This window comes from Felis catus, chromosome X (assembly GCF_018350175.1).
Source record: "Felis catus isolate Fca126 chromosome X, F.catus_Fca126_mat1.0, whole genome shotgun sequence".
In the NCBI taxonomy this organism is placed as follows: domain Eukaryota; kingdom Metazoa; phylum Chordata; class Mammalia; order Carnivora; family Felidae; genus Felis; species Felis catus.
The window spans coordinates 71,046,881-71,072,200 of NC_058386.1; the positions used below are offsets into that span (position 1 = coordinate 71,046,881).

General features: G+C 36.7%; 1 protein-coding gene across 1 annotated transcript in view; it reads right to left on the reverse strand.

Moving 5' to 3' along the window:
• LOC111558675 overlaps positions 1-25,320 on the reverse strand; it is a 105,546-nt gene that overhangs the window by 17,298 nt on the left and 62,928 nt on the right. The window contains exon 5 of the mRNA XM_045050383.1: positions 13,340-13,429. Within this exon, the coding sequence (XP_044906318.1) occupies positions 13,340-13,429 (90 nt within the window). The remainder of the gene's footprint in view (positions 1-13,339; positions 13,430-25,320) is intronic.

The window sequence follows — 25,320 nt, forward strand, 5'->3', positions numbered from 1 at the left end:
ATCCTTCTTTTGTTTTTTTCTTTTTTTTTTCCTTTCTTCTTCTTTTAAATCAACCTTATAGTTTTTTGATTCTCTTTGTTTTTGTTTTTGTTTTTTTTTTTGGTTGTTGTTGTTGTTCCCTTACTTTTTCTCTTTTTCTTGGTTTCAGGTCCCCCCCCCTTTTTTCCAGGTTTACTTCAACAAAAAAATCAAAACACACCTAGATAAAGGTCCAAACACTCCACCACAACAAACAAGAAGGAGGTCTGCAGAGGACGGGCCAGAGGGAAAGAGCAGCCAAAATGCAACAGCAGAGTGCACATAATATACACCAGAAAAACTTCCTGAAGTGCCAGGCCCTGGACGATGTATAACCACTTTTTAATATAGGATTACTCTCAGGTGCAGGAAACATAACAAGCTTTTAAAACACACAAAAGACAGAAACTTAGCAAAAATGACAAGATGGAAGAATTCTCCCCAAAAGAAAGTTCAAGAAGAAATCACAGCCAGGGACTTGCTCAAAACATATATAAGCAATATATCTTGAACAATAATTTAGAACAGCATTCAGAATAATAATAGCTGGATTTGAAAAAAGTATAGAATACACAGATTCCTGGAAGATGGCGGCTTAGGAGGATGCTGGGCTCACCGCGCGTCCTGCTGATCACTTAGATTCCACCTACACCTGCCTAAATAACCCAGAAACCCGCCAGAGGATTAGCAGAACGGAGTCTCCGGAACCAAGCGCAGACGAGAGGCCCACGGAAGAGGGTAGGAAGGGCGGCGAGGCGGTGCACACTCCACGGACTGGCGGGAGGGAGCCGAGGCGGAGGGGCGGCTCGCCGGCCAAGAAGAGCCCCCAAGTCTGGCTTGCAAAAGCGGAGGGGCCTGACAGACTGAGTTCCCACAAGAAGCGCCACTTAGCGTCTGGGAGGTCATAAGTTAACAGCTCTGCTCAGAAAGCGGGAAGGCTGGAGGACAAAGGGAGGGAGAGCTGCTGAGCCCCCTGACGACAAAACTCAGTTTGGTGGGGAACAAAGGCGCTCGCCAGCGCCATCTCCCCCGCCCATCCCCCAGCCAAAATCCCAAAGAGAACCAGTTCCTGCCAGGGAACTTGCTGGCTCCGCCCAAACACCCAACTCTGCACTTCTGCGGAGCCAAACCTCCGGCAGCGGATCTGACTCCCTCCTGCTGCCACAGGGCCCCTCCTGAAGTGGATCACCTAAGGAGAAGGGAGCAAAGCCTGCCCCTCCTGCCCCCGTGCACCTTGCCTACCCACCCCAGCTAATACGCCAGATCCCCAGCACCACAAGCCTGGCAGTGTGCAAGTAGCCCAGATGGGCCATGCCACCCCACAGTGAATCCTGCCCCTAGGAGAGGGGAAGAGAAGGCACACACCAGTCTGAATGTGGCCACAGCGGTGGGCTGGGAGCAGACATCAGGTCTGACTGCGGCTCCACCCACCACCTCCAGTTATACACCACAGCACAGGGGAAGTGCCCTGCAGGTCCTCACCACGCCAGGGACTATCCAAAATGAATAGAAGGAAATTTCCACAATATTATCTACAGCCACTAGAAAAAACAAAAACTAACATAATACTTAATGATGAAAGGCTGAGTTTTCTTCATCTAGAAGGAGGAACAAGACAAGGATTTCAGTTTTTTCTCTCTTCTCTTCAACATTGTACTGGAGGTTTTAGCTAGAGAAATTAGGGGGGAAAGAGAAAAGCATCCAGATTGGAAAAGAAGAGGTAAATTATCTCTATTCACAGATAATATACTTGTATACCCAGAAAATTCTGAGTAATCTATTAAAAACGATTAGTACTTATGAAGGACTTCACCAAGTTTCAAGATACAAGATCAATATTCAAAAATCAATTGTATTAGAAGGGGAGCTAAGATAGTGGCATAGTAGAAGGACTTGATGCTTGTATCATCCTTTGAACACAACTAGATAACTATCAAATCATTATGAATACCAAAAGAAATCAACCAGAGGACTGACAGAACAAACTGCGCAACTAGAGGGAGAAAAGAAGCCACTTTGAGGAAGGCAGAAAGTGTGGAGATGTGGTTTGGGGAGGAAAAGGATCACGTGTCCTGTGGAGGGGAGGGAGCCCTGGTTGTAAAGAGAGGTGAGAGAGAGTGGAGCATACAGCAATATGCACAAGGCTAACACTTCCCTAAAGCCATTGGCTTGGAAAATGAGAAGGGCTGATTTTCATGAGTTTTTCTAACCAGCAGAGATCAAAGACTGGAGCTTTAGTGGTCCTCAGGCTTGGCTAGGATAGAGACATAAGGACACTGCCCTACTCCTGAAGAAGAGGAAGGCTAGAAACTCCAGGATAGACTGCATGCTATGAGGATTCCCTAAGTTGCACAGGGAGAGTCTACTCCAGACTTTTTGGAGTGTATCTGTGAGAGGTAGCATAGCTTCTCTGGAGACAAAAAACTAGAGGGTAGGCTTTCCCTCTCTATCTTGTAGCATTGGTGCAGAGACAGTGTTTGAGGGTGGTTGACTGGGAAACTGGCACTTTAGCCTGCTTTACTCCAAATACCATGGCCCTGTGCTCTGTAAAAATTGCCCTTTTGGATCAAACATGCATCAGTTCCAGTGTGGCAAGACCTTTTCCTAGAGGACAAGCATAAGTCCCTGCCACACCAAGCCCCTGTAGGTTGGAATTTTAAAAATAAACAGACATGGCTGAGATAGAGCCCAAGATACCCTGGGCTGTTCCAAGCAGGCAAGTAACCAAGAGACAGACAGTGTAAGATGAGCGATCTGAAAAAAAGCCTGTGATACTTGAGGGAAAATTATTTGCTCCTCTGAAAGTGCTTCTCTGAGAGCACCTAGCACAAACCCTTCTCTCTAGGGACAAAGGTGCTTGCTGGTGCCATTTCCCTACCCTACACCTAAGCAGAAACCAACTTCCATAAACAGCATTGTGCCAACACTGGCTGCCCAACCTGCTTACACCAGGTCACAACCCTGAGTTTGCTGGTACTGCTTTTCTCAAGCAAGTGTGCCTTTGGCTCAGTGTAGCAGGACCTTTCCCCAGAAGACCAGCACAAGTCACCACAAGCACCACCTCTCCTGACTGTAGGGTTCTGCAAAGCTTAAGTTCTAGTAGAAGTAACATCAGGTCTCTTTGAACAAGCAGACCAGAGCATATCTAGTTAAATTTTGCCACACTCTGGCCAAAGTCAAAACACTCCTAATTTCAGGCAAGAATAAACTGCAGATTAATGACCACAGAAATAGAGCAGTCAAAACAGCAGCAGAGTGCATGCAGCACACACCAGAGACACTTCAGGGCACATTAGACCTAGGACATTATATGACCTCTTCTTCATAAAGTCATTTCTCTCAGGATCAGGAAACATAACAGGCTTTCCTAACAGAAAAAGACAGAGACCTAGACAAAACGGCAAGGCAGAGGAATCCATCCCAAAAGAAAGAACAAGATAAGGTCATGGCCAGGGATCTAACTGAAACAAATAGAAGTAATATGCCTGATCCAGTATTTAAAGCAACAACCATAAGAATACTAGCTGGGCCTGAGAAAAGCATGGAAGACATCAGGAAGACCCTTATTGCAGAGATAAAGGAACTAAAAAAAAAGATCAGACCTAAATGAAAAATTCAATAACCAACATTTGAAACCAACTGATTGTAATGACCACAAGGATGGAGGAAGAAGACGAACAGGTAAATGATATAGAGGATAGAATTATGGAAAATAGTGACACTGAACAAAAGTGGAAAGAAAAATTTTGGATCATGAGAGTAGAATTAGGAAAGTCAGTGACTGTATCAAATGTAATAACATTCGTATCATAGGAGTCCTAGAAGATGAGAAGGAAAAGAAGGCAGAAGGTCTGTTTGAGGAAATAATAGCTGAAAATTTGGGATAGGATACAGACATCCAAATGTAGGTGGCACAGAGAACTCCCATCAAAATAAATAAAAGCAGGTCAACACCAAGACATACTGTAGTTAAATTTGCAAAATATAGTGATAAAGAAAAAATCTTAAAACAGGAAGACAAAGGGGCGCCTGAGTGGCTCAGTCAGTTGAGCGTCTGACTTCAGCTCAGGTATGATCTCATGGTTCGTGAGTTCGAGCCCCATGTCAGGCTCTGGGCTGATAGCTCAGAGCCTGGAGCCTGATTCAGATTCTGTGTCTCCCTCTCTCTCTGCCCCTCTCCCGCTCACTCTCTCTCTCTCTCTCAAAAATAAACATTAAAAACATTAAAAAAAACAGGAAGACAAAGAAAGTCCCTAACTTACAAGAGAATACCCATAAGGTTAGCAGCAGGTCTTTCCACAGAAACTTGATAGGCAAGAAGGGAGTGGCACGAGTGGCAATGTGATGACTGTGAAAAAACTGCAGCCAAAAATACTCTATTCAGCAAGGCTATCACTCACAATAGAAGGAGACATAAATAATTTCCCAAACAGAAACTAAAGGAGTTCATGACTAGTTAACCAGCCCTGTAAGCATTATTAAAGGGGACTCTTTAAGTGGGAAAGAAAGACCAAAAGTGACAAAGACTAAAAAGGAACAGAGAAAAACTCCAGAAACAATGACAAAATGAGTAATAAAATAGCACTAAACAACATATCAATCAATAAGCACTTTTAATGTAAGTGGACTAAATGCTCCAATCAAAAGACATAAGATGTCAGAATGGATAAAAAAAAGACAAGACCCATGTATATGCTGCCTACAAGAGATTCATTTTAGACCTCTGCAGATTGAAAGTGAGGGGATGGAAAAACAATTATCATGCAAAAGAAAGGTGGAGTAGCAATACTTAAGTCAGACAAACTATATTTTAAACCAAAGACTGTAACAAGACATGAAGAAGAGCAGTATATCATAATAAAGGTGAGTATCAAAGATCTAACGATTGTAAATATCAATGCTCTTAACTTGGAACAACTAAAATATATGAAACAATTAATAAAAAACCTGAAGGAACTCATTGATAATAAAAATATCATAATAGGGGACTTTAACACCCCACTTACATCAATGGACAGATCATCTAAGCAGAAAATCAACAAGGAACCATGACTTTGAATGACACACTGGAACAGATGGACTTAACATATATTCAGAATATTTCATCCTAAAACAGCAGAATACACTTTCTTTTCAAGTGCACATAGGACATTCTCCAGAATAGATCACATGCTAGGTCACAAATCGGCCCCCAAAAAGTACAAAAAGTACCATGCATATTTTTCTGATCACAGTGTTGTGAAACTTGAAGTCAATCACAAGAAATATTTGGAAAGACCACAAATATATAGAAGTTAAGAAACATCTTACTAAGGAATGCATGGTTCAACAAGGAAATTAAACAAGAAATAAAAAGAAAATGGAAACAAATGAAAATGAAGACACAATGTCCCAATGCCTTTCAGATGCAGCACAAATGGTCATGAGAGTGAAATATATAGAAATAGAGGCCTACTTCAAGAAGTCAGAAAAATCTCAAATACACAACCTATCCTTACACCTAAAACAGATATAAGAAGAAAAACAAATAAAGCTTAAAGCCAGTTGAAGAAGGGAAATAAAGATTAGAGCAGAAATAAAGGATGTGGTAAAAAATCAGTAGAACAGATCACTGAAACCAGAATCTGTTATTGAAAATTTAATAAAATTGATGATCCCCTAGTCAGACTGATCAAAAAGAAAAGATAAAGGACTCAACTAGATAAAATCTCAAATGAAAGAGGAGAGAGGAGAGATCACAACCCAAATAACAGAAATATAAACAACTATAAGAGAATATTATGAAAAATTAACGCCACCAAATCAGTCTGGAATAAATGGATAAATTCCTAGAAACATTAACTACCCAAACTGAAACAGGTATAAATAGAAAACTTGAATAGACCAATAACCAGTAATTGAATCAGTATGAAAAATCTCCCAAGAAACAAAAGTCCAGGGTCAGATGGCATCACTAGTAAATTCTACCAATTATTTAAAAAAATAATATCTATTTTCAAACTATTCCAAAAATAGAAATGGAAGGAAAACTTCAAATTCTATGAGGTCTGCATTACCGTGATTCCAAAACCAAAGACTCCACTGAAAAAGAGAATTGCAAGCCAATATCCCTGATGGACATGTATGCAAAAACTCTCAAGAAAAAATTAGCAAACCAAATTCAACAATAAATTAAAAGAACCATTCACCAAGATCAAGTGGGATTTATCCCTGGGCTGCAAGGATGGTTCAATATTCACAAAACAATTAATGTGACACATCACAATAATATAACAAAGGACAAGAACCATATGATCCTTTCAATAGATGAAGAAAAATCAATTGACAAAATATAATTTCCATTCATGATAAAAGCACTCAGCAAATTAAGGATAGAGGGAACATACCTCAGGATATTTAGGCCATATATGAAAAACAAACAGCTAATATCATCCATAATGGAAAACAATTGAGAGCATTTCCTCTATGGTCAAGGACAAAACAGTGATGAGCACTCTCACCATTACTATTTAACATAGTACTGGGAAGTCCTAGCCTCAGCAATCTTATATCAAAAAGAAATAAAAGGCACCCAAATTGTCAAGGAAGAATTCAAACTTTCAGTATTTGTATATGATATGATATTCTGTATAGAAAACTAAAGATACCTCCAAAAAATTTCTAGAATTGATACATTAATTCAGTAAAGTTGCAGGATAAAAATCAATATACAGAAATCTGGTGCATTTTTATACGCCAAAAATGTAGCAGCAGAAAGAGAAATCAAGGAAACAATCCCATTAACAATTGCATGTAAAACTAAACATACCTAGGTAAACCTAACAAAAGAGTTAAAATCTGTACTGTGAAAAATATAAAACACTTCTGAAAGACATTGACAATGACAGAAAAAAAATAGGAAAACATTCCACGCTCGTGGATTGGAAGAACACATATTGTTAAAATGTCTATTATACCCAAAGCAATCTACATATTTAATGCAATCCCTATCAGAACACCAAAAACATTTTTTAACAGAGCTAGAACAAACAATCTTAAACTTTGTATGGAACCACAAAAGACCCTGACCAGCCAAAGCAATCTTGTAAAAGAAAAGCAAGGATGCCTGGATGGCTCAGTTGGTTGAGCGTCTGACTGCGGCTCAGGTCATGTTCTCACCATTTATGAGTTCAAGCCCCACATTGGGCTCTGTTCTGACAGCTCAGAGCCTGGAGCTTGCTTCAGATTCTGTGTCTCCGTCTCTCTCTGCCCCTCCCCTGTTTGTGTTCTCTCTCTCTCCCAGAAGTAAATAAACATTTAAAAAAATTAAAAAAAAAAAAAAGAAAAAGCAAAGCTGGAGGCATCACAATTTTGGACTTTAAGTTATATTAAAAAGCTGTAGTGATGAACATAGTATTGTACTGGCACAAAAATAGACACATCATCAATAGATCACAACAGAAAATCCAGAAAAAACCCCACTACTATATGGTAAACTAATCTTTGACAAAACAAGAAAGAATATCCAATGGAAAAGAGACAGCCTCTTCAAGAAATGGTGTTTGCAAAACTCAAAAGCAACATGCAAAATAATGAAACTTGACCACTTTCTTACACCATACACAAACATAAATTAAAAATGGATGAAAGACATAAATGTGAGACAGGAAACCATTAAAATCCTAGAGGAGAACATATGTAGTAACCTATTTGACATAGGCTGTAAGAACTTCTTACGAGGTATGTAAACAACTATTGGGACTTCATCAAGATTAAAAGCTTCTGCACAGCAAAGGAAGAAATCAACAAAATTAAAAGCCTTCAGGATAGGAGAATATATTTGCAAATGACATATCTGATAAAGGATTAGTATCCACAATATATAAAGAGCTTATAAAACCCAACACCCAAAAATGAATAATCCAAGTAAAAATGGTAGAAGATATCAATAGACATTTTCCCAAAGGAGACATCCAGATGGCTAACAGTCATATGAAAATATCCTCGACATCACGTATCATCGGGAAAGTACAAATCAAAACCATGATGAGATAACACCTCACACCTGTCAGAATGGCTAAAATTAATGACACAGGAAACAACAGGTGTTGGCGAGGATGCAGAGAAAGGGAAACACTCTATAACTGTTGGTGGGAATGCAAACTGGTGCAGCCACTTTGGAGAACAGTATAGAGGTTCCTCAAAAATTAAAAACAGAACTACCCTATGATCTAGCAATTGTGCTAATGGGTATTTACCCAAAGGATACAAAAATAGTGATTCAAAGGGATACATGCACCCTGATGTTTATATCAGCATTATTAATAATAACCAATTATAGAAAGAGCCTCAATGTCCATCAGCTGATCAATGCATAAAGAAGCTGTAGTATATATACACAGTGGAATAATACTTAGCCATCAAAAAGAATGAAATCTTGCCATTTTCAATGATGTGGAATGAGTTAAAGAGTATTATGCTAGGTGAAATAAGTCAGTCAGAGAAAGACAAATACCACCTGATTTCACTCATATGTGGAAGGTAAGAAATAAACAAAAAATGAACATAGGGAAAAAAAAGATAGAAAGCAAGGCAAACCATAAAACATAGTGTTACCTAAGGAGAATAAACTGAGTGCTACTAGAGGGGAGGTGGTCAGGTGGAAGGGTGAAATGGGTGATGGGTATTAAGGAGGGCACTTGTGATGTGTACTGTGAAAGTGATGAATCTCTAAATTCTACGCCTGAAACCAATAGTACACTGTATGTTAACTCACTGGAATTTAAGTAATAACATGAAAAAAATCAATTTTATTTCTGTATACTTGAAATGAAGAATGAAAGAATATAATTAAAAACTCAATTTATAATAGCATCAGAAAGAATAAAAATTTGCAATAAACTTAATAGAATATGTTAAAAAAATTACACTTTAAAAACTACAAAACATAGAAGAAAAAATTTTTAATATAATTTACTGTCAAGTTGGTTTCCATACAACACCCAGTGCTCATCCCAACAAGTGCCCTCCTCCCTGCCCATCACCCATGTTCTCCTTTCCCCCACCCCCCCATCAACCCTCAGCTTGTTCTCAGTATTTAAGAGTCTCTTATGGCTTGTCTTCCTCCCTCTCTGTAACTTTTTTTCCCCTTCCCCTCCACCATGGTCTTCTGTTAAGTTTCTCAAGATCCACATATGAGTGAAAACATATGGTATATTTCTATGACTGACTTATTTCACCTAGCATAATACCCTCCAGTTCCATCCATGTTGCTGCAAATGGCCAGATTTCATTCTTCTAATTGCCAAGTAGTATTCCATTTTATATATAAACCACATCTTCTTTATCCATTCGTCAGTTGATGGACATTTAGGCTCTTTCCACAGTTTGGCTATTGTTGAAAGTGCTGCTATAAGCATTGGGGTACATGTGCTCCTATGCATCAGCACTCCTGAATCCCTTGGGCAAATTCCTAGCAGTGTTATTGCTGGGTCATAGGGTAGTTCTATTTTTAACTTTTTGAGGAACCTCCACACTGTTTTCCAGAGTGGCTGCACCAGTTTGCATTCCCACGAGCAGTGCCAGAGGGCTCCCGTTTCTCCACATCCTTGCTAGCATCTATAGTCTCCTGATTTGTTCATTTTAGCCACTTTGACGTGAGGTGGTATCTAAGTGTGATTTTGATTTGTATTTCCCTGATGAGGAGTGATGTTGAGCATCTTTTCATGTGTCTGTGTCTGACACATGATGTCTCCTTTAGAGAAGTGTCTATTCATGTCTTCTGCCCATTTCTTCACTGGATTATTTGTTTTTCAGGTGTGGAGTTTTTTGAGCTCTTTATAGATTTTGGATACTAGCCCTTTGTCTGATATATCATTTGGAAATATCTTTTCTCATTTCGCTGGTTGCCTTTTAGTTTTTTTGATTGTTTCCTTTGCAGTGCAGAAGCTTTTTATTTTCATGAGGTCCCAAGAGTTCATTTTTGCTTTTAATTCTCTTGCCTTTGGAGATGTGTTGAGTAAGAAATTGCTGCAGCTGAGGTCAAAGAGTTTTTTCCTCCTTTCTCCTCTAGGGTTTTGATGGTTTCCTGTCTCACATTCAGGTCCTTCATCCATTTTGAGTTTATTTTTGTGTATGGTATAAGACAGTGGTCTATTTTCATTCTTCTGCATGTTATGGACTCATTCTATGAAGCTAGCATTACTTTGATTTCCAAAAAAGACAGAGACCCACCAAAAAAAGAGAACTACAGGCCAATATCCCTGATTAATATGGAAGAAAAAATTCTCAACAAGATCCTAGAGAATTAAATTCAACAGCACATGGAAAGAATTATTCACCATGATCGAGTGGGATTCATTCCTGGGCAGGGATGGTTCAATATTTACAAATCAATGTGATACATGACATTAATAAAATAAAATATAGGAACCATATGATCATGTCAATAGATGCAGAAAAATACATTTGACAAAATACAGCATCTTTTCTTGATGAAAATCCTCAAGAAAGTCAGGATAGAAGGAATATACTTAAACATCATAGAATCCATTTAAGAAAAGCCCACAGCTAATATCATCCTCAATGGGGAAAAAGTGAGAGTTTCCCCCCTAAGATCAGGAACACGACATGGATGTCCACTCTCACTGCTGTTGTTTCACACAGTGTTGGAAGTCCTAGTATCAGCAATCAGACAACAAAATGAAATGAAAAGCATCAAAATCGGCAAAGATGATGTCAAACTTTCACTTTTCACAGATGACATGATATTTTACATTGAAAAAAACCACAGACTCCACAGACTCCATCAGTCTGCTAGGACTGATACATGAATTCTGAAAAGTCGCAGGATACAAAATTAATGTACAGAAATCAGTTGCATTTTTATATGAAGCAATAGAAAGAGAAATAAAAAAAACTGATCCCATTCACAATCGCACCAAAAACCATAAAATACTTAGGAATAAACCTAACCAAAGATGTAAAAGATCTGTATGCTGAAAACTATAGAAAGTTTATAAAGGAAATTGAAGAAGATACAAAGAAATGGAAAATCATTCTGTGCTCATGGATTGGAAGAATAAATATTGTTAAAATGTCAATACTACCCAAAGCAACCTACACATTTGATGCAATCCCAATCAAAATTGCACCAGCATTCTTCTCAAAGTTAGAAAAAACCTAAAATTTCTATAGAGCCACAAATGACGCCAAATAGCCAAAGTTATATTGAAGTAGAAAACCAAAGCGGGAGGCATCACAATCCCAAACTTTAGCCCCTACTACAAAGTTGTAATCATCAACACAGTATGGTATTGGTACCAAAACAGACACATAGACCAATGGAATAGAATAGAGACCCCAGAATTAGACCCACAAATGTATGGCCGACTAATCTTTGAGAAATCAGGAAAGAGTATTCAATGGAAAAAAGACAGTCTCTTTAACAAATGGTACTGGGAGAACTGGAAAACACTGAAGAAATTTTAAAAGATCTAAATTAATGGAAATATTCTATATTTATGTATCAGAAGACATAATATTGTTGGGATGGCAATAATTCACAAATTAATCTACAGATCAACACAATCACTATCAGAATAGAAGTTGACTTATTTTAATGAATTGACAAGTTGATCCTAAAATTTTACGTGTAATTTTAATGGACCTAAAATAGGCAAAACAGTCTTTAAAAAGAACAAAGTAGGAGTACTCATGCTTCCATTTTAAAAATGTATTACAAAGCAACAGTAATTAAGACAATGTGGTAAAGCACAAGATAGGCTTATAGATCAGTGGAATAAGACTGAGATACAGAAATAAAACTACAGATCTCTGGTCAACTGATTTTTGACAAGGAGCAAATACCATTACATGGAGAAAAATAGTCTTTTCTTCACGTGGTATTGAGTCAACTGGACTGTCACATTCAAAGGATTAAATTGTTCCCTCACATCACACTATACAGAAAAAAATAACTCAAAATGCATCAAGAAATTAAATGTACGAACTTAAACTATAACATTATTAGGAAGTAACATAGTTATAAATCTTCACAATCTTGGATTTGGCAAATAATTATTAGATATGACACCCAAATTATGAACAATAATAGGAAAAGAATAAATAATCTTAACTGTAATAAAGTTAAAAAGTTTTGTATTTCAAAGGACACCATCCGAAAATAAAAAGACAATACAGAATGGTATAATATGTTTGCAAATTGTATATCTGATAAAAAACATGTATTCAGAATATATAAAGAACTTACAACTCACTAACAAAAAAATAATAAAAATATAGACTATAAAAGATATTTGTATGGATAGATATCTATCCAAGGAAGATCTACAATGGTCAAAAGCACATAAAAATATGTTCAACATTATTAGTTATTGGGGACTTACAAATAAAAATCATAAATTAATAACATTTCATACCACAAGGAAGGTTAAAATAAAAAGGTCAGATAATGAAAAGTGTTTACAAGAATGTGGATAAATAGGAATCCTCATACAATGATGGTGGGAGTGTAAAATTATGTAGTCACTTTGGAAAACAGCATGACAATTAAACATGGAGTAACCATGTTATTTAGCAATTTTTCTCCTATGCATATAATTAAGAGAAATGAAAACATGCAATGGACTAACCTTGAAAGCATTATACTAATTGAACGAATGCAGTCGCAAAGGGCCCTGTATTATATTATTGTACTCATAAAAAATGTCCAAGATAGGGAAATCTATATAGACACAAAGCACATTAGTGGTGTCTTAGGGATAAAGGAAATGGGAGAGGTAGGCAGATGATAAATATAGAGTATAGGATTACCTTTTATGGTGGTAACATTTTTCCAAAAGGGATTTTTGTGATGATTGCACATATCTGTGAGTATACTTAAAACCACTGAACCATGTTGAATGAGTGAGTTATAGCACAATAAATCTGTTTTTTTTTTAATTTTCTGGAAACTGAGAATTTAATGAGCTTCCCTGGTAGACAACATCTCACAGATGTTGTCATAACTTGCTAGATGAATTAAATGAATTTCGTATGACTCCGTTGGAAGTGTGGACTCTTGAAACCTTGTACCTGCTTCCTGATAGTCTTCATTCTATGCGCCTTTTCTCATTACTGATTTTATCGTGTGATCTTTTGCTGTAGTAAATTTTAGCTTTGAGTACTACTGTATGTTGAGTCCAGTGTATACTCCTAGAGAATGACTGTATTCAGATATTGCCTTGGGGATCCCTGATACAACAAATCCTGGCTTAAAATTTTCCAAATATTGATAGAAAATATCTAAAACCATTTGGCAATTTCTATCGAATATACTCACCTCTGTTATCAATTTGTTGTACAGACTTTTGTTCTTCAGTTCTCTTTCTTTGGCTAAATGGAGATGACAAGAAAACAGGCCTCCAAAAACCTGTAAACATTAAATAGACATAACTATTTTCCAATTCCTAATAAGATTGTAGAAAGGAAACATTATATGATTCTGCAGTGAATTAAGGTTTATGATAGTACTATTTTTATTCAAATTAATGGAGATCCTCTTCCCAATTTTCATGGAGCTTATTAAAGCAATATTGAAGATGAAGTTAAAAATATTCCACCATATGCTATTGATATAGTTACCTCACATAAAAATTCAGAATATTCTCAGTTAAGTTTTTCTAAAAACTTTTATAGCCAGTTCATGTCCTAATAAATGAAATATTGGCATAAAATTTCCTAAAAAGCACCCATTAGGATGACTACTGCACAAAAAACAGAGGCACCTGGGTGGCTCAGTCAGTTGAGTGTCCAACTCTTGATTTCAGCTGAGGTCATGATCCCAGGGTCATGGGATCAAGCTCTGTGTTGGGCTCCATGCTAAGCATGAAGTCAGCTCAAGGTTTTTTCTCTCTCTCCCTCTGCCCCTCTCACTCACTAATGCACTCTCTCTCTCTAAAACTAAATAAAATTTAAAAATTGAAAAAAAAATAAAACAATTATTGGTGAGGATGTGAAATGGTACAGATATTGGAACCTTTGTGCACTGTTAGTGGGAATGTAAAATGGTACAGCCATTATAGAAAACAGTATGACAAATCCTCAAAAAAAAATGAAAAAAATATATAATTAACATACGATCCAACAATTGTCCTTTGATTATATACCCCCCAAAATGAAAGCAGGATCTCAAAGAGATATTTACCACTCATATTTATAGTGACATTATTCACAATAGCCAAAAGATGAAAGCTACCCAACACCAACATCTATCCAGGGAGACATGAATGGATAAACAAATTCAGGTATATCCATACAATAGAATACTATTTATCCTTAAAAAGGAAGGAAATTTTGACACATGCAACAACATGGATGAATTTCAAGGACATTATGCTGACTTCAAGAAGGCAAGCAGATATACACAAATACTATATATGAAATAAATACTTATATGAGATCCTTTGTCAAAATCATAAAGAAAATAAACATATGCTTAACTACAGAGAACAAACTGATGGTTATAAGAGGTGAGGTGGGTAGGGGAATGGGCTAAATAGGTGATGGGGATTAAGAAGTGCACTTGTGATGAGCACAGGGTGTTATATGGAAGGTTGAATCACTAAATTGCACACTTCAAACTAATATTACACTATGTTAACTAACTGGAACACAAATAGAAACTTAAAAATATCATAGAGAAAGGAAGTAGAATTGTGGTTGCCAGGGACTGAGGAAAAGGGGAAGTGGTAAGTTATTGTTTAATGGGTATAAGGTTTGTTTTGCAAGATGAAAAGAGTTCTGCAGACTGGTTGCACAACAATCTGAACTTACCACTAAACTGTACATTTAAAAATGATCAAGATACTAAATTTTATTTTATGCATATTTTACCACAATTTTTTTTAAATTTTTTTAATGTTTATTTATTTTTGAGACAGAGAGAGACAGAGCATGAATGGGGGAAGGTCAGAGAGAGGGAGACACAGAATCTGAAACAGGCTCCAAGCTCTGAGCTGTCAGCACAGAGCCTGACGCGGGGCTCGAACTCACGGACCGCGAGATCATGACCTGAGCTGAAGTCGGCCGCTCAACCGACTGAGCCACCCAGGCGCCCCTTTACCACAAATTTTTAATGAGACAAAAATGGCTAACAACAGGTTATGTAGGATATGGAAATATTCTCATGTCAAATGGAATGGAGAATTCAATTCAATAATCCCAAAGTGATAGTACTTGGTGTAAAATTTTAAGGTGCAAGATAAATTCTAAATATAATTATAACAGACATAGAAGTTGAGTAAACTAGTTAATATTATTAATGAGATTTATACTGTTCCCAGGAAAAGCAGTGTGTAAAAAAGATAAAAAACTGTTTTATAAACAACTATTCATTTAAAAATATTATTTAGAATCCATAGTCAGAGGAGCAAAACGACTTAATTTTTGGCCTAGGAAATGCAGCAAAGTCATTTCTTCTGTCTCTTTACCATAGAAAGCATAGATAAGGGGAAGACACAATGCAAGCTCTGACTTTAAGAAGAGTGTATTGCTGCGGCGCCTGGGTGGCTCAGTCAGTTGGGCGTCCGACTTCGGCTCAGGCCATGATCTCACGGTCTGTGAGTTCGAGCCCCGTGTCGGGCTCTGTGCTGACAGCTCAGAGCCTGGAGCCCGTTTCAGATTCTGTGTCTCCCTCTCCCTCTGACCCTCCCCCATTCATGCTCTGTCTCTGTCTCAAAAATAAATGAACATTAGAAAAAAATTTAAAAAAAGAAGAGTGTATTGCTAATCAATATCACAGAAATATAAATAGTCATGAGAATATTATGAAGCATTGTATGCCAACAAACTGGGTAATCTCAAAGACATGGATAAATTCCTAGAAACATACAAACTACTAAAACTTAAACAGGAAGAAACAGAAAATTTGAACAGACCTGTAGGGAGCAAAGAAATGAATCAGTAATAAAAAATGTCCCAAAAAACAAAAGTCCAGGACCAGATGACTTCCAAGGGGAATTCTACCAAACATTTAGAGAAGAGTTAACATGTATTATTCTCAAACTGTTCCAAAAAATAGAAATGGAAGGTAAACTTCCAAACTCCTTCTATGAGGCCAGCATTACCTTGATCCAAATACAAAGACCTCACTTAAAAAGGCCAACATCCCTGCTGAACATGGATGCAAAAATTATCAAAAAGATACTAGCAAATTGAATCCAACCGTACATTGAAAGAATTATTCACCAGTACATTGAAAGAATTATTCACCATGATCAAGTGCAATTTATTTCTGGGCTATAGGGCTGGTTCAATATTTGCAAATCAATCAATATGACGAACCACATTAATAAAAGAAAAGATAAGAACCATATGATCCTCTCAATAGATGCAGAAAAAGCATTTGACAAAATACAGCATCCATTCTTGGGTCTTTCATATATGGCTTTTATGATGTTCAGGTATGTTCTTTCTATCAGTTTATGTTTTCCATATAGAACATCTGAAGATGGGTGAAAACAGCTAGCAAACTTTTGATTTATATATGAAAGGGCTTCACCTATGGATTGACTATACCCAAGCGCATGCTTTACATTAATAATAATCCACATATTAAATACAGTCTAAATGCAAATATTTAAAGTGTGCCAAAGACTTTTATAAAAAAAAATTAGGCTCAGGTAAAGTGTTGTTAATTGACTGGTTTCATGTGGAATATTTCCTCAGTTAGATTATAAACTTCATGAAGTCACAGATGTAGTTGAGATAACAGTAGACTAGGAGTTTCTATACTCTAGCCTAACCACTAATTACCTATGCGACATTTAGGAACGTAGTCTGCTTGCATCTCATTTTTCTCATTTTTTAAAGCAGAAATAATTCTTTACTGTAGTAGCTCTTTCTAAATAAGAAGAATGTGACATTAGGGGAGGAGTTAAGATGGTGCATAAGTAGGAGGACCCTGGTCTTTCCTTGTCCCTCAAACACAGCTGTTTTGAGGTAAGATTACTTGGAATATTGAGGAAATAGAGTTGCAGAGTGGCAGAAGGATCTCCAAAGTTACAAGGAGACAGCATGGCAGATGAGAGGTGCGTGAATGTGAATTGGGGGAGAGAAAATGGTGGAGCCGCAGAAGGGAGGAACCCTTTATGTGGAAAGACAAAAAATAGAAAAAGAGAGGGGTTGAGAAAGTGTCTCATTGAGTTAGCACAGGAGGAAAACCTCTCTGGACCATGGAATGGGGAACAAGAAGTACCGAGTATCTCAGTTCTTTTTTGCAAACAGCTTTTGGAGCTCAAACTCTGAGGTTTTGGAAGTTTGTGACTTTGTTAGGAGCAGAGCTGTTGCACATGCTCCTGGAGAGGGGAGCTGGCCCGGGACTGTATAGTGTCGTGAAGTGATCTCCAGGGTGCCCTGGGAAAGAACAGTCTCTTTCCTGAAGTACTTTTGGAATAAGGTTTATTGCCTCCCCAAAGACAAAAGACCCTGATGTTGCCATCTAAAGGTCTTTCATCAGCAGGATGGAGAGGCTCTACTCCCGAGGAGGGGAGGAGATGCACACTGTGTTGGGTCCTTTAAGACTTTGGATTTTGAATCCCAGCCTGCACCAATGAAAAAGTGCAAGAGAGTTTTGGCGAAGGGAGAGCTGATTTCTCTCACTATACTGTGAGGGCTGCCTGAATAGCAGAGGTGGAGATCTCTGGTCTGGTGATGAGAGATTGGGGTGGTGCCATTTTCCCCCTAACACCAACATGGTGGGACTTCAGAAAGGAACACATCAGCCCCCAGTGGAGGCAAGACACATGTACACCAAACCCTGCCACCTCTGTGACTGGCACCTGATTATTTACTGGGTCAAGACTGACTCTGAGATGACACAGTCTCTCCTCCAGACCAGCACAACCACCACCCCTCAGGCACCAACAGACAACTGTGTATTTTCTTTTTTACCTCCTTCTCCTTTCTTTTTTTTTTGGAAATTAAGCTCATGATTTCTGATTTGTTTTCTCTCATTCCTTTTATCTTTTCTTTTTATTTTGGATCAGGCTTTTTTACTCTTTTCTTTACCCTTCTTTTCTCCTTTCTTTTTTTTTTTTTTTTTTTTTTTTTGCTTTATTTCTCCTTGGAGTAAGCCTTATAGATTTTTTATTTTTTATTCACATTTTCTTGTTCCTTTTCCTTTTCTCTTTTTAGTATAAGGCTCCCCTCCCTTTTTGCCCCCAGGGTTACTTCAACAAGCAAATCAAAGCACACCTAGTTAAAGGTCCAAACACTCCACCAGTGCAAGCAAGGAGAAGCTCTGCAGAAGACTGACCAGTGGGAAAAAGTAGCCAAAACACAACAGCAGAGTTCACACAGCATACACCTGAAACACTTCCTGGAGTGCCAGGCCCTGGACAGTGTATGACTCCTTTTAAATATAGCAGTACTTTCAGGTGTAGGGAATATAGCAAACTTGTAAAACACTCAAAAGACAGAAACTGAGCCAAAATGACAAGAATGAAGAATTCTCCCCAAAAGAAAGGTCAAGAAGAAATTAGTCATGGTCTTGCTCAAAACAGATATAAACAATGTATCTGAACAGGAATTTAGAACATTCATAAGACTACTATCTGGGCTTCAAAAAATCATAGAAAACACCAGAAAAACCCTTGCTGCAAATATCAAAGACCTAAGAACTAGTCAGGATGAATTTAAAAATGCTATAACTGAAATGCAAAATAAACTAGATACAGTGACAGCAAGCATGGGAGAAACAGAGGAGGGAATAGGTGAAATAGAAGATAAAATTATGGAAAATAATTAATCTGAAAAAATAAGGAAAAGAAATTACTAGATAATAAAGGGTGACTTAGAGAACTAAGTTATTCTGTGACTCAAAACAATATCCATAACACAGAAGGCACAAAAGAAGAGCAAGAAACAGGGACGGGTTTATTTGAATAAATTATAGTTGAGAACTTCCCTAATTTGGGGAAGGAAACAAGCATTCGATTCGTAGAGACACAGAGAACTCCCTTCAAAATCAACTAAAACAGGTTAACACCACAACATATCTTGGTGAAACTGGCAAAATACAAAGATAAAGAGAGAATTCTGAAAGCAGCTGGGGACAAAAGGTCCTTAACCTATAAAGGTAGACACATAAATTTAGAAGCAGACCTGTCCAATGAAACTTGGCAGGCTAGAAGGGAGTGGTAGGAAATATTAAATGTGCTGAATAGGAAAAAATATGTAGCCAAGATTCCTTTATCAAGCAAGGCTGTCACTCAGAATAGAAGGAGAAATAAAGACTTTCCCAGACAAACAACAAGGAAAGGAGTTCATGACCACTAAACCAGCCCCGTAAGAAATTTTAAAGGGCACTCTCTGCATGAGAAAAAAAAAAAAAAAGGCCAAAGCAGAAAAGACTACAAAGGAGCAGAGAACATCACCAAAAACACTAACTCTACAGATAACACAATGGCGCTAAATTCATATCCTTCAATAATCACACTAATGTAAATGGACTAAGTGCTCCAATCTAAAGACACAGGGTATCACAATGGATTTAAAAAAAAAAATCCATTCATATGCTGCCTAGGAAAGACTCATTTTAGTCCTAAGGACCCTGCATATTGAAAATAAGGGGATGGAGAACCATATATCATGCTAATGGAGGTCAAAAGAAAGCTGAAGTAGCCATACTTATATCAGACAAACTAGATTTTAAACCAAAGACTGTAACAAGAAATGAAGAAGGGCATTATATCATAATTAATGGGTCTATCCATTAAGAAGATCTAACAATTATAAATATTTATGTCCCCAACTTGAAAGAACCCAAATATATAAATCAATTAATAACAAACATCAAGAAACTAATTGAGAATGATACCATAATAGTAGGAGACTTTAATACAACACTTACAACAATGGACAGATCATCTAAGCAGAAAACTAACAAGGAAGCAATGGATTTGAATGACACAATGGACCAGATGGACTTAACAGATATCTTAAGAACATTTCATCCTAAAGCAATAGAATACACATTCTTCTTGAGTGCACATGGAACATTCTCCAGAACAGATCACATATTGGGTCACAAATCAGCCCTCAACAAGTACAAAAAGATAGAGATAATAACATGCATATTTTCAGATTATAATGCTATGAAACTTGAAGTCAAGCACAAGAAAAAATTTGGAATGCCTTTAAATACATGGAGGTTAAAGAACATCCTTCTAAAGAATTAATGGGTTAACCAGGAATTTAAAGAAGAAATAAAAAAAATACATGGATGGAGATTAAAATGAAAACATGACAGCTTAAACCCTTTGGGATAGAGCAAACACAGTCCTAAGAAAAAAGTACATTGCAATTCAGGACTATCTCATGAGGCAAGAAAGGTCTCAAATGCATAACCTAGCCTTATACCTGAAGGAGCTAGAAAAGGAGCAGCAAAGAAAGCCTAAAGTCAGCATAAGAAGGGAAATAATAGGATTAAAGAAGAAATAAACAATATAGAAACAAAGAAACAAAGAAAACAATGGTAGAACAGATCAATGAAATTTCAGGATAATTTTTTTAAAGAATAAGCAAAATTGATAACCCCCTAATGAGACTTATGAAAAAGAAATGAAAGAGGACCCTAGTAGATAAAATCTGGAATGAAAGAGGAGAGTCATAACCAACACCACAGAAATACAATTATAAGAGAATACTATGAAAAATTATATGCTAGCAAACTATACAATCTGGAGGAAATGGACAAATTCCTAGACAATCACATACTACCAAAACTCAATCAAGAAGAAATTGAAAATTTGAACAGGCCCATAACCAACAAAGAAATTGAATCAGTTATCAAAAATGTCCCAGCAAATAAGAGTCTTGGGCCAAAGGCTCCCCAGGACAATTCCACCAGACATTTAAGGACAGTTAATACTTATTCTTCTGAAACTGTTCCAAAAATTGGAATGGAAAGAAACTTTCCAAACTCATTCTATGAAGCCAGCATTATTACATTGATTCCAAAACCAGACAAAGACACCATTAAAAATGAGAATTACAGGCCAATATCCCTGATGAACTTCGATACAAAAATTCTCAATAAGATACTAACAAACCAAATTCAAAAATTATTCACCATGATCAATTGGGATTTATTCCTAGGCTTCAGGGCTGGTTCAGTATTCACAAATCAATCTATGTGATACATTACACTAATAAAATAAGGCATAAGAACCATACAATCCTTTCAATAGATGCAGAAAAAGCATTTGATGAAACACAGCATCCTTTCTTGATAAAAACCCTCATGAAAGTAGGGGTAGAAAGAACATGTGTTAACATAATAAAAGGCATATATGAAAGGCCCATAGTTAATATCATCCTCAATGGGGGAAAATGAGAGCCTCCCCCCTAAGGTCAGGAACACAACAGATATGTCCACTCTCACCACTGTTGTTCAACATAGTACTAGAAATCCTAGCCTCAGCAGTCAGACAACAAAAAGAAATAAAAGGCATACAAAATGGCAAAGAAGTAGTCCAACTTATACTCTTCAAAGATGACTTGATACTCTACATGGAAAACCAAAAAGACTCCATCAAAAAGCTACTAGAACTGATACGTGAATTCAGAATAATCACAATATATAAAATAAACATACAGAAATCTATTGCATTTCTATACACCGATAGTGAAACAGTAGAAAGAGAAATGAAGGAATCGATCCCATTTACAATTGCATACAAAACCATAAGATACCTAGGAATTAACCTAACCAAATAGGTTAGGTCTGTATGCTGAAAACTACAGAAAGCTAATAAAAGGAATTGAGGAAGACAGAAAGAAATGGAAAAACATTCTGCACTCATGGATTTTAAGAACAAGTACTGTTAAGTCTATACTACCCCAAATAATCTACACATTCAGTGCAATCCTTACAAAATAACACCATCATTATTCACAGAGCTAGAACAAACAATCCTAAAATTTGTATGGAACCACAAAAGACCCCAAATAGCCAAAGTAATGTTAAAAAAGGAAACCATAGCTGGAGGCAGCATAATTCTGGACTTTAAGCCGTATTACAAAGTTGTAATCTGTAATCATCAGGACAGTATGGTACTGGCACAAAAACAGACACATAAATCAATGGAACAGAATACAGAACCCAGTAATGGACCCACAAATGTATGGCCAACTTCTTCAAAAGTCTTCAACAAAGCAGGAAAGAGTATCCAATGGAAAAAAGAGAGTCTCTTCAGCAAATGGTGCTGGGAAAACTGAACAGCAGCAACATGCAGAAGAGTGAAACTGAACCACTTTTTACACCATACACAAAAATAAACTCAAAATGGATGAAATACCTCAATGTGAGACAAGAAACCATCAAAATCCTACAGAAGAAAACAGGCAGCAACCTCTTTGACTTTGGCCACAGCACCTTCTTACTAGACATGCATCCAGAGGCAAGGGAAATAAAAACAAAATGAACTATTGGGACTTCACCAAGATAAAAAGTTTCTGCACAGCTAAGGAAACAATGAACAAAACTGAAAGGCAACCAACAGAATGGGAGAAAATATTTGTAAATGACATATCAGATAAAGAGTTAGTATCCAAAATCTATAAAGAACTTACCAAACTCAACACCAAAATAATAATAATAATAATAATAATACAATGAATTAATGGGAAGAAGACATGAATAGACACGTTTCCAAAGAAGACATCCAGATAGCTAACAGACACATGAAAAGATGCTCAACATTGCACATCATCAGGGAAATACAAATCAAAACCACACTGAGATACCACCTCACACCTGTCAGAATGGCTAAAATGTACAACTCAGAAAATAATAGATGTTAGCGAGGATGTGGAGAAAGGGGAACTCTTTTGCACTGTTGGTAGGAATGAATACTGGTGCAGCTACTCTGGAAAACAGTATGGAGGCTCCTCAAAAACTAAAAATAGAACTACCCTACGACCCAGCAATTGCACTGCTAGGTATTTATCCAAAGGATACAAAAAATGCTGATTTGAAGGGGCACATACACCCCAATGTTTATAGAAGCACTATCAATAATAGCCAAATTATGGAAAGACCCTAAATGTATATCCACTGATAAATGGATAAAGAAAATGTGTCATATATTTACAATGGAATACTACCAGTGATAAAAAAGAACAAAATCTACAATTTGTAACAATGTGGATAGAACGAGATTGTATTATGCTAAGTGAAATAAGTCAGGCAGAGAAAGGCAAATATATGATTTCACTCATATGTGGAATTTAAGAAACACAACAGATGAACATAAGGGAAAGGATGGAAAAATAAGATAAAAACAGAGTGGAGGCAAACCATAAGAGACTCTCAAATATAGAGAACACACTGTTGTTGGAGGGAGGTGTGTGGGGGGATGGGCGAAATGGGAGATGGATATTATGGAGGAAGTTTATTGGGATGATCACTGGGTGTTATATGTAAGTGATGAATCACTGTGTTTTACCCGAAATAAATACTACACTGTATGTTAGCTAACTTGAATCTAAATAAATTAAAAGTAAACAAATAAAAATTACAAAAAAGAATATGAGGTTAAACAAGAGTTGGGATATAAGTATAAGCAACATACTTAAAAACTCAGGCTCTGGAGGCAGATAAATCCAGTTTCAAAGTCCAGCACAACTCTTTTGAGCATTATAGCCTCATTTTTCTCAGTATAAAATTGGAATAATTCATGTTCTTCTAAATTATTTTAATGTTCATTTATTTTTGAGAGAGAGAGAGAGAGAGAGAGCAGAGGAGGGGCAGAGATAGAGGGAGACACAGAATCCGAAGCAGGCGCCAGGCTCTGAGCTGTCAGCACAGAGCCCAACACAAGGTTCAAACCCACAAACTGTGAGATCATGACCTGAGACGAAGTCGGACGCTTAACTGAATGAGCCACCCAGGCACCCTGGGATAGTATATATTCTTCTTAGCTGAAAGATGTCTTCATGTTTAATAGCACAGACTTTGGAGCATGGGTTCATATCTTGACTACCATGTATTATGTTACCTTGGTTAATTATATAATTTCTTTGTGCCTCAGTTTCTTCATTGGTCAACTAGAAATGATAAACGTGCCTATGTCCTAGATTGCTGTAAGGGTTTAATGAATTCACACATGTAAAACTTGTGAACTAGTATTCATTAATTGGTTCTGGTGAATTGGTACTAACAGATTAGTATGCATACAATGCTTAGAGTTTTTCCTAGCAGTGTTGTATAAAGCTTAGGTATTATGTAAAGGATGGGTTTAGATGTAATAATGCATGTGACTTGTGTAGCACAGTGCTTGACAATATTAGATGGTTGTTATTTTCATATTAATGGACTTTGGAAGGCTGAAAGGTGTTATAGAAATTTAAGGTATTGTACATTTATGTTTTTATTGTATGCTGAGCATATGGTAAGCACTTGATTGGCAAAATTTTACAAAGCACATCAATAACAGTGCAGTTGAGTTCTTTAGAAGTACTTATGCTATTTCACTGGACATTTATTAGATATTGTTTGAAAATATCAAAAGTGAAGCTGAATGTGAAATGTTAATCTTTATACCCTCCATGCTGATTTATACAACTCTTAAAGAATCACTAATATTGCCTTGTTAGAAGAGAATGATATTTGGTTAGGAGATAATTCAACTTAGTGTTACCAAATTCAAATCCAATAAAAACATTGTTTTAAGGGTTTTCCCCCTCTTCATGAAAAGTAGCATACTTCTTTCACCACCCTACCAATATGTTGCATTGTAAGAGGATCTCAGAAATTCATTTCTTACACTCCTTAATCTTTTCCAATAGAATTTCATTTCTAATTGAAACCAGATTATTTTTGTTAGGGAATATAAAGAATGAGATGAATATTTTCCTCTGACTGTTCAAATAAAATATCGCACAGTTAATCCAACTGAATTAATGGCTTGAGGATAAATGTACCTGTCTGACAATCAAGGAAACCCCTGGATAACACTTTGTGTTAGTAAATGCCCAAAAATATATAGTATATTTTTATTGGATTCAATAACCTGTTCTACTTAAAAGAATATAACATGTAAAAGTCAGTATTATATAGGATAAATTTCAAAGACTCCTGTATAAATAGCATATTAAAATAGGAAAACTTTATCATACATTAAATATATACTATTTCAAATGATCTATTTTTGAAGAGTCACTGGAATTTATTGAAGCACAAAATTTCTTGTTATATTTTCAGAGGTAAAATCTCTTTTGAATGTTTAGGGGTCAAGTTCTTAGTTTTTTTTCTCCTTT